Raw genomic sequence first — 18,507 nt, forward strand, 5'->3', positions numbered from 1 at the left:
TCGGTGGAGTTATTTACTGGCTGATGAATAAGGAGACATGAAGACAATCAATTAACACACATTCCATTACTTCAAAACACATAAAGCAACTAATTTAAGAACACAAACCTCTCTTATGGACTCATCCATCTGCGTGTCTAGATCTCTGATCTTCTGTTCCAGTTCCTCAATGTTGTTGAGCACCTGAATTCTCTCTTCTTCTATATGTGTCACTTCCTGCCTCCGCTGCATGTCCTCAGACACTTGCTAACATCGGACACATTATCAGAAATCAATCATACTTTATAGCAAACATCCGAGCTATGTCATAATATAATTTATATCCAACAACAAAAACCCTTTACAAGTTGAGATGTAACATAATTGTTGTAAACGCTTGGCAAAACAGAATTCAGACATTTTACAATATAATCAGTATAATTATAATAACAGATCATGTTATGCTTTAAAACTATACACATTGCACACACTTCACAACAGAAGTTCAGCTACAAACATATCAAACTCTCACATAATATTTATATTTATTTATAAGCCATTAATATTTGTTATATTATATTTGACGATATATATGATAAAATATAATATTACATATATATATAATATTCAAAATATTATTATAATATATTATCATAATTTTAATATTATCATTATTATATATTATCATAATATTAATATTATCATATAAATATTATGTGAGAGTTTATAATTAATTTATATACAGTAAGTTGTTACATTTATAATAATATAATAAATGTATATACATTATTTACTGTATAATATATAAACATTATATATATATATATATATATATATATATATATATATATATATATATATATATATACTGTATATACTTTTTCTCAGGTGTATCTACTAAAATTCTTTAGGAGAAATAAAAGTATATATAAAAAGTATATGTATATATTACGTACAAAAAAAGAGAACATTTTTGACATACAATGTGGCCTTGACAGAATCTGATGAAAATGGTTGCATCCTGAAATGTCTGACTTTTGATTGGATTTTGATTTGATCTTGTTTCTGTTTCTGAGAAATAAAGGAGATACTCCAGAGATCTCAATTGTGATTTTTCTTTCCTATGGGTAATATTTAGCAATGGATGCATTTTAAAGACATTAAAGGGATAGTTCAACAACAAATTATAATTCTCTCACCCTCATTCCATACCAGATGTGTATGACTTTCTTCTGCTGAACACAAACAAAGATTTGTAGAATATCTCAGCTCAGTTGGTCTTACAATGCAAGTGAATGGTGACCAGACGTTTGAAGCTCCAAAAATCACATAAAGGCCACGTAAAAGTAATCCATAACACTCCAGTGGTTAAATTCCATCTCTTCAAAAGCGATATGATAGGTGTGGGTGAGAAACAGGTCAATTATTAAGTCCTTTTCTACTATAAATCTCCACTTTGACTTTTACATGTTTTCCTCATTTTGAAAATGAAAGTGAAAATGGAGATTTACAGTATAAAAACAAAGGACTTAAAGGGGCCATGTCATAAGGAATAAAATGTTCCTTTATATTTTGACATATAAGAGGTCTTTCTACTATAAAAACATACTGTTATTTTCAGAACTCAAAACTTAATTCCCAATGCAATAAAAGCATTTATTGGAACCAAGCTGCAAAAACACCCGTTCTCTACTTCCGCGACAACCCTACATCACTAGGGGTACATTATTCATGACCACCTCTATAGCGAAAAAACATCAACACCTACTTAAAATCATTGAACCCTTGGGCTCACCCACTGGTGCTCAGTTCGTACTCAGAGAGAACAACTATTATTGAAGGATGGGGCAGTTAAAACACTTGGACCCGATGCAAAATATAATGGCAGGACTGTTTGATAGTTAATGGTGCTGAGTTTTAACTGTTGTGCTTTAGATGAGCAGTTTAATATATTCGAATGCAATGTGTTGGATGCGCATTATGTGTAAACCCTGAAATTTAGTTTTATAATAAGGGGCTTATTCATTCCGTTTCTATTTAGTTTCAAATATGGCTGATTTCGAGGGGCTGCATGCTGTTAGCCAATCATAACAGTGGGCATAATGTTAAAGTTTTAAGGAGGCACTTAGGCCAAAACTAAGCGTTTCAGACAGAGGGCCAGTGACAGGGTGGAAAAATTATCATATATTACTAAATTATGACTGTTTTGGTGCAAAAAAAAAACTTCAGCGTAGATAATAAAACTATTCAAAAAGGGCATTTTATAATCCTTTAAATATTATCTGATTCTCACCCACACTTATATCGCTTCTGAAGATATGGATTTAACCACTGGAGTCTTTATCTCTTTCTTGCAGAAGGAAATGATACATATCTGGGATGGCACGAGGGTGAGTAAATAATGAGAGAATTTTCATTTTTGGGTGAACTATCCCTTTAAGCAGATGTGTGGATTTGAGAAGTAGAATTTGTTTGAATCCATTGGATCCAGTCCATGTCTCCACAGACTTTTTAAGGCTTTTTAAGACACGGTTAACCCATTTTAAAGAGTTTTAAGGCTGACATGGCAAGGGTAATCACGGTGAGTGAACATCTGTCATTGGTCTCTGATCACAATCTTACTTCTACTCAATTGATTTAACATACAGTACACTCATAAATACTTTAAGACTTGATGTTAAACAGACTGTTCTCTTATTCCATTGATAGAATAAACACACATACAGACAATCAGACCTATCATGAGAGTGAACTCTTAAAACTTATACCCCTGCTCCTCATAAGTGCTTTACCCTAGTCCAGATCTTTATGGATTGTTAACTTGGCAGTTCCAGAGGTTTCCAGTGACAGCACAGAGGAATGTAGCTGAGCAACAGATGGAGACTACAGAGATGCCTCTGTCTGACTCTCCCATACTGATAAACGTGTCTGATCTCCATGCCATTGACATTTACCAGAAATATCCACCAGTGAATGGGTACATATTCTGCATATGTTTCTGAGCTTGTGCAACACTAATTGTGATCAACAATAGCAACTTTGTCAAAACACATGAGAGCCAATTAAGAAATATTGCTGGAGAGGAGAAAACATGTGTGGTATAAAATATCTGCAGATCTCTATTATTTCCTTGTATTTGTGTGTTGCTTTACAACAATTACTGTCACTCAGCACATAGACACACACACACATACAGCACATCCACTGGGAATAGAGTCATTTCCTGTTCTTCTCCTGTTGCAAGGGAGGCACTAACTGCCCCTCTCTCCTGAGAAAGTCTATTAAACTCAAACACACCATTATGTAATTATAGTCATCCACTTGAAAAACAGTTCTTTAACAAAAAGTCCCCTTCGTAAAGGGATAGTTCACAAAACTTTCAATGTGTTATTTTCTTCTCTGGAACATAAAAGATTTTAGGCAGTATGTCCCTCTCAGTTATCATTAACTTTTTTCCATACAATAAAACTAAATGGTGACTGAGGGTGATAATCTGCAAAACATCGACTTTTCTGTTAAATGGAAGAAAGTCATACGGGTTTGGAACAACATGAGGTTGAGTAAATTATCATACAACTCATTTTTGGATAAACTACAGGTATACAGATGTGCAGATGTAATCTGTTTTAAAACTTGTTTCTGTCTCTGATAACAAAGAGTTTAAGGTCAATGTTTTTTAACATATAAAGGTTAAAGTTCACTGTGGCACACTGTTAAGAAAAATACATCAACATTGAAGCTATCAGGTATAAAGACTCCAATTCCCAAGTATGTATTCCCAAACTGTTTCGCATACTTCAAATCCCAGAGAACTGCATAGTTTCCATTGCTTCATTAACTCATTCAGGGATACTGAGGGGTGAATTCGCTCAACAGTTGCGGCAATTTTATGCTATATTTGTTTGGAACTAGGCTCCATGTTTGTTTTCATTATTTTATTTATTTATTTCCAAATGTCATGGTAGTAGAAATAAATCAAAGGATAAAGTAGAGTGTTAGTAATCTGCAAATATCCAGATATGCGGTGTAGAAAAGCACACCTTGCAGACTGCTTTAGATTTTAACAAGATGAATATGGTTCAAATAACCAAACATCATTATGACAAGAGCTCATTATGCAGTTTGGAGCTAAAATCAATTGAATGGGATTTCCATTGTATGACATCAGTAAAGGTAGATGCAACATTTTCAAAATAAAATTTCCTGTTTCTATTCCAAAAGATATACACTCACAAACATATTGCCACCAGACAGGTTCCTAGCCACTGGCTAGCAGTATGCAGGATCTCACCTTGCTGCGGATGTGTGGAGAAGGAGAGGGAACTGAGCTCCTTATGCTGGTGGTGGGTGACTGAGGCCTGGTCTCCCGATGTCCGCTGAGTCCACGCTGTCTCCGGGTTAGGATATCGCTACGAGCCTTACCCACAAATCCACTATCCAGAGATACTCCTGCGGTTGAGTCAGAGAACACAGATTCGTCGTCAGACACCTGGAGCTTCTCCAGCTCTCGGTTGATCTTCTGCAGGTCCGAAATGGACGAGACGCAGGAGTTGGTCTCCAACCGGCTGAGTTCAGAGCGGCCCAGCTCAGAACACAGGCAAAGGATGGTCTCAAGGCGTTGGCGCTCCTAGAGGAGATTGAAACAGAGGTTGGTATTCTCAGAAGAACCAATGTAGAACATGATATTCCATTTTTTATTCACGCAACAAACCAATGATTCCTTTTACAGTAATAATATACAGTGGGATGCAAATGTCTGAGACTATATTTGAAATATGGGATTTTTTACTCAAACTGATAAGCTGATAATGCAATCGTAATTAAAAATGTTGTATTACATTGAAATATAATAATGCAAAAAAAGAGGCTTATTTACTAGTGGTCTAAGACTTCTGGACCCCACTGTATATTATGTGATGTCGCCTTTAGCTTACTCACAGGGGGTCTAAATACAAATATTCATTATCATATTCTGTAAAGCTGCTTTGGAATGATGAGTGTTGTGAAAAGTGCTATCCAAATAAAAATGACTTGACCTGTTATAAATAAAAGTGGCTGATAGGGTAGGGTATTGATACAGATTTCCCAATTCGATTCAATTCTGATTCACAAGTTCTCGATTCAATTCGAATGGGTACATTTCTGTTACAATATAAATTTTGCTTACATATAAAATAAATTCCCTCTCAGATAATGCTCTAAATAATAAAGGCATTAATTATAAAACCTTCTAGGTTCAATTAGGAAATATTAATTTGACCAATTATATATCTTATCATTAGTTTTTCATCAAATTGGTCAGATTTTAGCCTTTGAAAAATGTATGTCTCGAAATGTTATTGTTTGCTTGCATAATTTGTACTATTTACAAGTATTTACATTGATGTAGAACACATGCTTAATTGTACTGGCTCTTTCAGTCTAGCAGCATCAGCTATTGAGTGCATATAACAAGAGAAGACGTGCATGGTTTAGAATAAAAATTAGAATTTTTTTTGAATCAACAACTGACTTTAAAAAACAGAAAGGGTAAAAAGCGGCATTATTCAATGACATATGGATCCGTTGATCTCGTCTTTGGAAACACAGAATGAGTTAAACCAAACTTTTACTCTTAACATGCAGTGAAAAGGCCTCTGTGCTAATAACTTCTTCTCTATTATACTACTCAATCACTGGTGAGTGAAATCTGAATGTTTACTAGCTAGCCAGTGGCTAATCATAGACATTTTTAGTCGTATAGTTAGAAATTTGTTTGCACATGCAAGTTATTTAAATGCATTGTAGAGGGTTGCAACATAGAATGAATGATCGATCTTGGGATTTAAGAATTGATATCGAGATTGTTCAAACGAAGATCGCAATGCATCATAAAATGTATATTTTTTACCCAGTCCTAGTGGTTGACCCAATAAACTGAAGTTATTTTTTGAAACATTAGATATGTTTTGCAGTGGGTTAAGGTATTTGGCCCCTAAAACATATTTAGCTGCACACAGACAAATACACATATTTGTTTTAGCTCAATGTTATCATGTGACCTTCTAGAAGGCAACATTAATAAAACTAGTCTCCAACAACATATTTCAGGTTCCCAAACTGTAAAGTAAAACCGAATTTAAAGTGGGTATACCGGCTGGTACATGGATTAAATACACTTATGGTCTTTAGCTGTGAGTTCATTAAATCTGTATTCCAATTGTTAATAATCAAGTAAACCTCACTTATAAACCTCACTTAATGCTCAGGGCCAAGCACAAAACACAGATCAAAGGCCTGTAGACACTTTCATGCCTCACCACTGTCTCAAAGGAAGCAAACTGAAACCAAAAGAGCTGAATTCAAGGCTGAGAATCGACAATTTTACATTTACCTTTCACAATATTCACAAAATTATCTCCTTTAGAGAGATTGCATAAGGGTGTAAGGGGCCATTCAAACAGGACACATTCTAGCGTTAAAATTGTGCTTCTTTAGCTCAAATTAAACACAATTTTTTTTTATTGTGGTCTATGCTAGCTAAGGCATGACTTTACATTTCTAAAGCTGCCATATTGAGCAATGAGCATTGCAACGCCTGTATCAAAAAGGCGGGAGGAAGACAGTACTACAGTTGACATAATTAGCAGTACATTTCTTCCATTAATCTATATATAAGAGGTCCATCTCCACCCCTTATAATGTCTATGATGGAATGCAAGAACGTCCCCTAAGCATTTCTGTGGTTGAGTACAGGTCTCCTTACCAGTCTTTCCACTTCCTGTTCTCTCAGTCTCTCATCTCTTTGTCTCTGATGATAATCTCTGAGCTCTTCTTTTCCACTTAGCGAACTGATACTGCCCCTCCTCTGCCCCATGCCTGGTCCCAGCCCCCCTTTTCCAAACGACAGCCGTCTTTCCCCTACACCCAGGTCTAGACATGGGGCAGAGCCTGCGGAACAGAGGCTGGCCCTGTGAGGACTGCCAGGCACGTTGGCTATCACGGTCACATCTGGTGGTTTTTCCATTGATGGAAGGCTGCGACGTGGCTTGGTGGTGTGACGAGGTGGCAAAGAAAGCATTGGAGCATCCCCTCGATACAGCCTTGGCAAAGAACGACTATGTCCGCCAAGGCCATTCAATGAGCCGGTGGAATATTTTCTCTGCCGGAGCAATGGTTCCACAGCGGACTCCCCAGTTCGCAATAGCAGCCTGCGTCCCAAGCGAGGGCTGGAGGGCATGCTTGCTGCCCCGCTTGGACCTCGGCGAGATGGAGGAAGAGCATCTGTCATGTAGGAGGAAGAGGAACCATTCCACATGGAGAGGAGTGAGGGGGTAGTGTTTGGATGGCGGACTTCAGAAGAAGGGCAAAGCAACAGGTTATCCTGTGATTGGTGTCGTGCACGGGATTGGCTTGGGACTGGACTTATGGGCCGCTCTGATTGGTGAGGGGAGGGTGGCAGGCTTAGGTGACTGGAGGGAATGTAAGTGGATGGGACTCTCATAGAAAGGGGAGGATGCTCCTGTAGATAGGAGGAAGCTGATTGGGGACTGGGGGGTGGGGACAGGGTGAGGTAGCCACGATCTGCAGTGGCCTTTAAACTGGCCTCCAGAGCGGATTTCCTACGCTGCAAGCTCTCCATCAACTCCTGAAGCTCCGCCTTCGAGCGTGTGCCACGACCAATTGGTCCACCCAATGAGCCGCCATTGGAATGAAGCGTTGTTGCATCTGAAAGATGACATGAAAACACAATATTTTGCATTAAAGATGTTTTAAATTGGAAATATGAGTTCCATTATCTATGATAACTTTCAGAACTTCCTCCACAGTTAAGAATATTTATGAAACTAAGCAGCAAAAATGCTCTCTAGGAACTTCCGCAACATATTAACATCAGACAGCTCAAACCACTCTGGCAATTGACCTCTCTCATCAACAAGGTTTTTTGGTTTTTGGCACCATTCTGAGTAAACTCTAGAGACTTTTGTGTGTTAAAATGCCTGAAGATCAGCAGTTACAGATACTCAAACCAGCCCGACTGGCACCAACAATCATGCCACGGTCGAAATCACTGAGATCACATCTTTCCGCATTCTGATGGTTGATGTGAACACAAAATGAAGCTCCTGTCCCATATATGAATGATTTTATTAATGATTTGCAATGCTGCCACGTGTCTGGTAACGTGCATGTAAAATGGCAAGAAATAGCCTTTTAATTTAGCTTAAAGTTGACAATTTATAATCTACTTCAAACTGAATTCTCTGTCTGCTCGTATGAATATAACACTGTGGCAGGGCGGAGGGCGGGGCTATATGATTATACACACCCGGTCCCTTGTCAGACTAATTAAGCCTTCGAGAGGGATACAGGCCGATTGCAGGCGGTGGCCCGACAAAAGAGAGATAATTTACGGAAATGTCCGTCATGTGTGTGTTTGTGTTTGTTCAAGTTTATCATTAAAATATTATTTATATTGTTAAGCCGATTCTCGCCTCCTCCTTTCCGTTGAACTGCTTTACAAACACATCATAAGAAAGTGTTTCACCACTGTTCAAATGCACTTTGGGTCGTATCATTTATATGTATAAATATTTTCCATCTGAAAGGACTAAATATTAAATTAAACAAACGACAATAAAATGCAAAGTAATCTCTTCAGTAATCAAAATACTTTTTGAATGTAACTGTATTCTAATTACCAATGATTTCAATTGTAACTGTAGAGTTACTTATATTTTGTATTTTAAATACGTAATCCTGTTACATGTATTCAGTTACTCCCCAACCCTGTGTATATATCATATACATCTTATTTTATACATATTGTGTCACTTTCCTGGTGAAATGAACACTACAGAAATTAAAACATCAATGACTTTTCACACAAATCACAAGTATAGCGGCATATTATCAGTTCATAAACACTTACCTTTTGTCCTGTTCCGCACACAATGCTATCTTATGACATCTAAGGTCTTTTGCTGTAGTACATGACTTTTAAGCAGATACATTTTGATGCTACACTACATAATAAAAGGACCATCGAGTCAACACGTGAGCCGAAAATGTCAAAGAAGCACCAGGAAATTACATGATTGCTTCAGCAATTGTGTTTTTAATTTCACATTTGCTTTTTATTACACTATCAGTTAGGTTTAGATTTAAGGTTTAGGGAAGGGAGGTAGATTTTGTTCATCTGGGAACTGCAGCGATAAACACATTTTTTGCAAACATATCGCCATAGTCACATAGTTTTTATGAGATGAGGCTGTAAAAAGCATATGATGTGACCTCTTTAAAGTGTTCCATGAAATGTGCATAATAAATTAGGTGATACATTTGCTAAATTTGATATCTAATAGAGAAATGCTAATGAATGCTGAATGTTTCTGATCAGGCAACATTTACATAGGGCTACATGTAATGCTTTCACTAAAAAGAAGTAGGGTAACTAAAACATCTGGCGGCAACTTCAGTGGAGTGAAATTTCCCCAAGGAGTTGACCAGGCAGTTATGCATTTAGCTGGAACTAATCAAGAGTTGTAACATGACAAACCCTTGATGTGATCTTGTTGTACTAATACAAAAGCTCATTGTTTGCACAGGTTGCCTTGGACACAGACACACACAGATTTGTTAAATCTCACAAGATAAACAGAGGAATCTGGCTAATTTTTTGGCTTCGCTGGGGATGTCCAAAGGTCACATGAACTCAGCCTGCATTGATTGCTGACTATAGAGTTAAGAAGCCTTTCTCATACAAATCTCAACCCACACAAATATGGATGCCTTGTGTTTAAGGGGAAAAAGGTCCTCTAAAAATGGAAGAACCAAAGCCAGAATTGGTTTGTAGTTTCTGGCACTGGAGCAGAGGAAAGGGACCTGGTCAAAACTCTTCCGCAACCAGAGTGTGACTTGTGGGAGCAATGGTGGTCTCTTTGAGGGAACACACACACACACACATAGATACGCGCGTGCGGACCACCTGTACTCCAGAATGTTTATCTACATTTTGGGTTGTAAATCACTTTAGCTTAGTGGTTGACCTGGAGCCATATGGATATGATTTTACATTGTCATTTATTTACAATGTAACGTGGTCATTTGTACAGCTGTGGCTTCTTGGTGGTAATGATGTCTTGACATTCTTAACTGTATCCAACTAAACTTATATCATGCAAACCATTTTATAATTTTGACAAAATATTCTGAATTAATATTTAATTCATTCTTATGATATGTCCAACTAATTTTGCACGCAACCTATTACAACATGATTTCCCTCTGTTTATATATATTTTAACATTCCTTAAAATCTCAGTATTTTACATTCAACCCTTTTACCAAGTTATAGTAAAGAGAACAGTTAAATTATGGAAATGTATGTTTATCAATAACTAGCCCCGACTTAATGATTTAGGCTACATTTACAACCCTACTTGCAACCTTATTACCCATACGCTGGCATAGTCTTTTTTAATTGTATTTACAAAAAGAGGATAAAGCATAATTTATGAGATTGATGAGACTGTTTGCATGTTTAATAATCAATCCAATAAACACAAAATGGCAAAGACGGACACAACAGATGGTACTGAGTTGCACTCTTCCTGTGTATAAAACAGTCTATGGCATGATAATGGAGGGGGCCAATTAGGCTGCAGGCAAGTTACTCTGTTTATAAGAAGACAGCAGAATGGACCTAAAATCAAGAGTTGGCTGGGGGAAGGTGGAGTACGATGTCACTCACCCGTGCTGAGGGACAGCGTGGGCCCTGCAGTGTTCTCTGGCAGCATGTTCTTCATGCGATTTGCCTCTTCTAGGTGGTTGAAATGGAAAAAGGATCTGCCCAGACAAAGAGTGCACCCTGTGGAGAACCAAATCACACAGGTTTTAAGCATAAAAACATTCAGTCCAAGTCCAAGGCACAGTAAAAAAAAATGAAGCATTCATAAATCATGAGCTCAGACATACAAGCCCACAAATATGATTCACATTCACTCTAGCATTAGAGTTAAGACTAAAGAAAGTTACATAAAACTATAGTATTCTAAAGAGGTATGGTAATGAAAGTGTCACGAACCCCGCTCCCTCGCTCCGCCCCCTCGAGCTTCCACGCTCGTTCCGCCCCCTCGAGCTCCCACGCTCGTTCCGCCCCCTCGAGCTCGCACACTCTTTTTGCTCGCTCAAGCCCTCACGCCCACTTTGCTCCTACTCGCTCACATGCTCGTAGGCAATCTCCCTTCCTCGAGTTTCTCACGTGTTTCCAATCCCCCAGAACATTATGACCACCTGCACTCGCGTCATCTGCACTCCTGCACATTAGTTTCACCTGCACTCGTCTCATCACCTGTCATGGTTTACACCTGCACTCGCCCCTATATATATCACTACCCTTTCGTCTCACGGTTGTTGGTTATTGTATTTAGTTTCCCGTGTCTTTGCCCCCCGCTAGTCTCGTCTAGTTTTGACCTCCTCTCGTTCACCTCTTAGCTTGCCAGCTCCCCTTGTTCCCCTGTCTTTTGCTCCCTCTAGTCCCGTCTCGCTGATTCAGCTCACTAGAGCGGAGGTGCACGTCACATTCGGCGCGAGGAGCTACAGTTTGGAGGCAGGACCGAGCGCTCGCGGCCCAGGGGCAGCAGGTATGTTCTTTGTCTGATTTATGTCACCCTGTTTCACCTGTGTCTGCCCCTGAGCCCGTTGATGCTTTCCACGCATCCGCGAGCGCCGTATGCTCTCCATCCCCGGAGAGGTTTTATGGCTCATCGGACGCCAACCAAGGGTTTTCCGTGCAAGGCAGTGGTTATGTAACTCATAACCCCGTCTTTGACATTATGGAGCCAGCGGCCCGACTCTTGGGTTTGCGCCAGGGGAGCCAACCCTTGGAGGCTTATATTATGGATCGTCATTTACTGTAGGGGAAGGCAGAAACTGAACCAGCGTTCCATACCACGGCCCCCGTCTGGAAGCCTTACACGGCCCTAGTCCCGAAGCCTGTCGCGGCCCTAGTCCTGAAGCCTGTCGCGGCCCTAGTCCCGAAGCCTGACACGGCCCTAGCCCCGAAGCCTGACACGGCCCTGGCCCCGAAGCCTTACATGGCCCTAGCCCCGAAGCCTTACACGGCCCTAGTCCCGAAGCCTGTCACGGCCCTAGTCCCGAAGCCTGACACAGCCCTAGCCCCGAAGCCTTACACGGCCCTAGCCCCGAAGCCTGACACGGCCCTAGCCCCGAAGCCTTACACGGCCCTAGTCCCGAAGCCTGTCACGGCCCTAGTCCCGAAGCCTGACACGGCCCCAGTCCCGAGGCCTGTCACGGCCCCAGTCCCGAAGCCTGACACGGCCCTAGCCCCGAAGCCTGACACGGCCCCAGTCCCAAGGCCTGTCACGGCCCCAGTCCCGAAGCCTGTCACAGCCCCAGTCTCGAAGCCTGGCACGGCCAGCGAGTCAACGCCCATGCCTGCCACGGCCAGAGAGTCAGCGCCCATGCCCGCCATGGCCAACGAGCCAGCGCCCATGCCCGCCACAGCCAACGAGCCAGCGCCCATGCCCGCCACGGTCGGCGAGCCAGCGCCTGTAGCCTCGACCGTCCCCATGGCCACGTCCCCTGATGGCCGAGGACGCAAGAGAAGGAAGAGGGCCCCTTCTCCCCAGTCTCGTCTTGTGCTCAAGACCGCAGAGGTTCCCTCAGAGTCTTCCACAGCTCTACCGACCTCTGCTCCGCCCTCAGAGTCTTCCACGGCTCTGCCGGGTTCTGCTCCGCCCCCAGAGTCTTCCACGGCTCTGCCTTGTTCTGCTCCGCCCCCAGAGTCTTCCACGGCTCTGCCGGGTTCTGCTCCGCCCCCAGAGTCTTCCACGGCTCTGCCGGGTTCTGCTCCGCCCCCAGAGTCTTCCACGGCTCTGCCGGGTTCTGCTCCGCCCCCAGAGTCTTCCACGGCTCTGCCGGGTTCTGCTCCGCCCCCAGAGTCTTCCACGGCTCTGCCGGGTTCTGCTCTGCCCCCAGAGTCTTCCACGGCTCTGCCGGGTTCTGCTCCGCCCCAGAGTCTTCCACGGCTCTGCCGGGTTCTGCTCCGCCCCCAGAGTCTTCCACGGCTCAGCTGGGTTCTGCTCCGCCCCCAGAGTCTTCCACAGCTCTGCCAGCCTCTGCTCCGCTCTCAGAGTCTTCCACGGCTCTGCTAGCCTCTGCTCGCCCGTCAGAGCCCTCACGGCCTCCGCCTCTCGAGTCTCCCAAGGCTCCTCCTCCCAAGCCTCCCAGGGCTCCTCTCAAGCCTCCCAGGGCTCTTCCTCTCAAGCCTCCTAAGGCTCCTCCTCTCGAGCCTCCCAGAGCTCTACCTCCCAAGCCCCCCAGGGTTCTGGCTTTCAAGTCTCTCGAGCCTCCCAGAACACCGCCTCTCAGGGCTTCTCCTCCCGAGTCTTTCAAGGCTCCTCCTCCCAAGCCTCCCAGGGCTCCTCTTCTCGAGCCTTCCAAGGCTCCTCCTCCCAAGCCTCCCAGGACTCCTCCTCTCGAGCCTCTCAGGGCTTCTCCTCTCGAGTCTTTCAGGGCTCCGCCTCCCAAGCCTCTCAGGACTTCTCCTCTCGAGTCTTTCAGGGCTCCACCCCTCAAGCCTCTCACGGCTTCACCTCTCGAGTCTCTCAGGGCTCCACCCCTCAAGCCTCTCACGGCTTCGCCTCTCGAGTCTCTCAGGGCTCCTCCTCCCCTCGAGCCTCTCAGGGCTCCGTCCCTCGAGTCTTTCATGGCTCCACCCCTCAAGCCTCTCACAGCTTCGCCTCCCGAGCCCCTCACGGCTCTGCTCCCAAAGACTCCAGAGCTTTCTATGGCTCCGCCTCTCGGGCCTCCTACGGCTCTACCCCCTGAGACTACAGAGCCTGCCAGGTCGTCGCCTCAGGGACCTCCCATGGTGCCACCTCCATTGGCTCCACCTCCTGAGCCTTCCAGGCCTCCGCCTCTAGAGCCTCCCACGGCGCCACCGTCATTGGCTCCACCTCCAGAGCCTTTCAGGCCTTCGCCCCTAAAGCCTCCTTCGGCTCCACCTCCACAGCCTTCCAGAACCCCACCTCCAGAGCCGCCTACAGTGCTGCCAGCACCGCCTTTCACGGCTCTTCCCTGGCCCCCTGACCCTGTCCGGTGGCCCCCTGACACTCTCCCTGTCCTGTGGCCTCTTCCCTGGCCTTTTGACCCTGTTCCTGTCCGGTGGTCACCTTCCAGACCCCCGGACCCAGTCCCTGTCCTCCAGTCGCCTTCCAGACCCCCTGACCCAGTCTCTGCCCTACGGCTGCCCCCTAGATCTCCCGACCACCCGCCTGTCCGCTATGTTCCCCCAGACCTTGCCTTGATACTGCCCATTGACCCCATGGACTGTCTCATTTCCCTCTGTGCCCCTTGGACTGCCCTCAATTTTGTTTGTGTGTTTTGTGGGTTCTGAAATCATCAGATTTCAGAACACTGATTTTAAGTTACTATCTTAATATGTTTTTAGGCAATATATACAACTCTTCACTCCCTCATCTCCAATACACCACATGTAATACTACATCCATGTACAAAAACAAGCTATAAGCACACAGGGTTTTCCTGAAACTTCATAAACACACACACACACACACACACACATGCTGGTGCGGCTATCCTTAGGAGGACTTTCCATAGGCATAATGATTTTTATACTGTACGAACTATAGATTCTATCCCCTACACTTAACCCTCACAAAAAATCTTTCTGCATTTTTACATTTTCAAAAAATACAAAAACATAATTTAGTATGTTTTTTAAGTGATTTGAATTATGGGTACACTAGAAATGTCCTCATAAACCACATTTATAGCATAATACCCTTGTAATTACCAGTTCGTGACCTAAAACATTTTTTCCTCATAATCCACCCAAACACACACACAAGCCCACTACTTCAGTCTGTGGCTGCCTATGAGGAGTCTGTCCAGGAAATGTGGTGTCATTTTACGCTGTCAGCGACACAATCCTTCACCATGAGTTCACCATCTCCAAGCACCTGAGAAAGCTTGGCTTTCCTCAAAGTCAATAAAATGGGAAGTCGATTGTCTTATGGAAACAGAGAAGCAGAGAAGTGTTGTTTTTTTATCCATCTTGCCTCACATCTTAATAATCGTATCCTCAAGTACTGTGGGTTTGCATGGCAGTCTCATTGAAACAAAGCAATTACTTGGGAAGAGGTGATAAAGGTATATAAGATGAACTGTTATGATACAGCATATAATTATTGCTCAGGCACTCCTGGATGTGCCAAATTCTTATAAGTCTGTTGCAATGTCTTTCTCACACCATCTTCATCACTGGCTGATGCAAACTCTCAAACATATGGAAACCCTCCCTTCGACATCATTTGAACAGCACTGCCCCAGATTAAAGGAGTGTACACTTACATACTACATGTCTCCATAACGTTTTCATGTGTAGTGTAATTACTTCCTTCTGAAGTTTAACAGCTTGTTTGAGTTTAAAACCTTGAGAAAAGACTGAAAGTGCATTTTGCTAAACTGTGGGATTTCAAGCTCTAGGTCGGGACTATACAAACCACAGTCATTCTCTGTCTAATGACTTGCAGCACTTGTCATGCTTTCAGCACGAGGCTCCTACCAAACTGATAAAGCTTGTTTTGCAATGCTTAAAACTATGATAGCAGCTCTTTTTCCTACTATGAGTCTATAACTGCATGCTAAGCCCAATAAGTAAGCAGTATGTCCAATCATCCGCACCATTTCTTCCCCAAGTCGCCCCTCACAAAACTTTATGTTGGTAACCATGGTTTCACCAAAATTAATATCAGTTATTGTAACTATTGAAAAACCATAACAAATATGGGATGTTTTTTTAGAATGTAAAAAGCTTTCAGAATCTTTCTTTCATTGTTCCCTTTTTTACATTTATTTTTATGACAGCCGATAAGTTATCATGTTTGTGTTAAACTAGTTTTATTGTAATCACAAAAGTCGCGTTCATACATACAGCCTTTTCCAGAAAATTACCTACAATTTCCAGTTTAGAGGTCATGTGTGAACACGACCCTTTTGAAAATGCTGGTAAATTTTGCTCTGGTGATTTTCCTTAATGCGAAGTTGTATCATTACCTTTACATTTCCTTATTGATGGTATGTGTGTACAACACATTTGGTACATTTACCAGTAAATACAACCCAACGATTTTCCTGTAATTTACCTAGTTGCATGTAAGAATGGGGCTAATGACCGTAACTGTACATTTTTGTGAGGTGGAGGCCCACCATATAGAATGGAACAGAACAGACTATAACACAACAGAACAGCAAAGAACAGAATAGAACAACACAGAACATAACAGAATAGAGAAACACAATGGAACTGAACTGTATTGATTTGAAAAGTCTGGACTAAACTAGACTAAAATAGAATAGAATGAAACAGAATATAACACAACACAACAGAATAGAAAATAACAGAACAGAATAGAACACAAAAGAACAGAACAGAATAGAAAACAACAGAATAAAACAGAACAGAATAGAACAGACTAGAACATAACAGAAGATAAGAGAACAGAGCAACAAATTGGAACCAGATAGTATTGAATTGAACCGACTAGACTAAAATAGAATAGAATAGAATGAAACAGAACAGAACAGAATAGAACACAACAGGGTAGAACAGACTTAAACAGAATAGGACATAACAGAACACAGCAACAAAATGGAACAGAACACTACTGAATTTAATTGAACAGACTAGACTAAACTAGAATAGAATAGACTCAATTTGAATAGAATAGGATAGCATAGTTTAGGCATGCATACGTTGTTACATAAACATGTATTTAATCAGTCCTCTGATTTCATACTAAAAGAGTGCACATTTAAATGAAGCAGAGAAATGTATGACCAACAGAATAGGCTGAATAAGCACTATTAACACTCAGACTGTTTTCTGTCTTCACCACTAATCCCTTTAACATACAGGGACTAAAGCTGGGTTAAATATCAACGATGTGCACGCGTGATCCGCTCAGCGCAAAGCAAACAACAGCTCGCGGACTGCATCTCTTGATCGGTGTCACCCTGTGTTTGTCAGTCTAAAGTTCCATCCCGTGTCCATAAACAAGACTTTAGACTGCTTTTCTAACGACCAAAACCATATAACGGTTTACAACTCAAAGCCCATCGCTGTCGGACCTCCTGGACATCAATTTCCCCAACAATTAAACTCTAAACAAAACTATTCAAAGAGCCAAACTAATCGTATCAGGCTCTTCAAAGACCTTTAAATAACTTTTCTAAAGCTCATTAAACTCAGTCAGCATTCGCAGGAATAAAACGAACCTTTGTTTAGTGTCCCATTGACAAAGCCTCAGGAGGAGAATGATGCGCGGTCGTTCCTCTCTCTCTCTCTCTCTCTCTGTCCGGCCAGTTTTAAATGACAAAGAAGACAGACGCGATGCTGAGTGCGGTAAGACCTTGATCGTGCCTGCGGACACTCCTCCTCTCAGCGGGGACGCGCTTCAATGGAACTCTGGCTTTTGGCTGCAATGTGTTGATCGAGAACGCGCATTAATATGGGGCCATTCACACCGAAAATGTATTAGCCTCAGTCCGCGCTGTTTATCGCGTGTTTTTATTTTCCTGTCTACACATCTTTGACCGCATCCCGCTGTTTTATCGAGTTAAAAAGAACGTCAACTGTATTAAAAGCGTTCTGCTCTATTTGTGTCGTTACATCTAACTTTTTAGCGCATGGACGTGTTTGCTGTGAACTGCCCCTATGTATTTTGGTTGATCGGGGACGCGTAAACTTCACAACCGATAAAGGGAGGTTTGGGGATGCTGTAGCGGATTTGGATTAAATTTTTATGACTCATATTTTGATTATCTATCCCACTACTTTAATCAAGCTAAATGAAGTCACACTCTCTGTTGTAATTCACATTAAAACCTTATTCAGACAGGAAGAAACAGAAATTCCCCTTACTCGAACGCATATTTTCTAAGGTCTGGTAACAATTACCATATAGGCTACCACCTCTATCACTGGAGTTATGCATACTTGCTAGCCAAGAGAAGCAAACTTGATTTTTTTTTTTTAAACCATATAGGCATGTGTGTGTGTGTGTGTGTATATATATTATACTCAGTGTTGGGAGGGTTACTTTTGAAATGTATTCCACTAGATAACCGAATACATGCTGTAAAATATCATTTGTAACGTATTCCGTTAGATTATACATGGACAGTAACGTATTCTAAATACGTTGGATTACTTCTTCAGCACTGGTATATTTTTTTTACTTGTTTTGATTATAAAAACTCTGCCAGTACAGTAAGACAAAATACACATGTTAAAAATACATTCTACGAAAAAACAAAATATCTTATGCAGTGTTGTTTCTAAAACAAGATAAATCAAACCGATCTTGTTTTAGAGGATTTTTAGATATTTTTACAGTAAATCAATACAAAAATTATTATCAAGAATACTATTTTTGCCCTAATATCAGTATACATCCCTATTGATGATGCGTAGGCTGAATATTGAATACTGAATTGAAT

At 41.9% G+C, this 18,507-nt stretch overlaps 1 protein-coding gene across 3 annotated transcripts in view; it reads right to left on the minus strand.

Moving 5' to 3' along the window:
- LOC127636883 (pleckstrin homology-like domain family B member 2) overlaps positions 1-17,428 on the minus strand; it is a 30,360-nt gene extending 12,932 nt beyond the window's left edge. For all 3 annotated transcript variants that reach the window (XM_052117668.1, XM_052117667.1, XM_052117666.1), the window contains exons 1-5: positions 17,284-17,428; positions 10,712-10,828; positions 6,725-7,686; positions 4,271-4,606; positions 109-246 (exon numbers count right to left, since the gene is read on the minus strand). In XM_052117668.1, coding sequence (XP_051973628.1) covers positions 109-246; positions 4,271-4,606; positions 6,725-7,686; positions 10,712-10,766 — 1,491 coding nt within the window. In that variant the 5' untranslated portion in view covers positions 10,767-10,828; positions 17,284-17,428. The remainder of the gene's footprint in view (positions 1-108; positions 247-4,270; positions 4,607-6,724; positions 7,687-10,711; positions 10,829-17,283) is intronic.
- Positions 17,429-18,507: the final 1,079 nt, after the last annotated feature.

Source organism: Xyrauchen texanus, chromosome 44 (assembly GCF_025860055.1).
Source record: "Xyrauchen texanus isolate HMW12.3.18 chromosome 44, RBS_HiC_50CHRs, whole genome shotgun sequence".
Lineage (NCBI taxonomy): Eukaryota > Metazoa > Chordata > Actinopteri > Cypriniformes > Catostomidae > Xyrauchen > Xyrauchen texanus.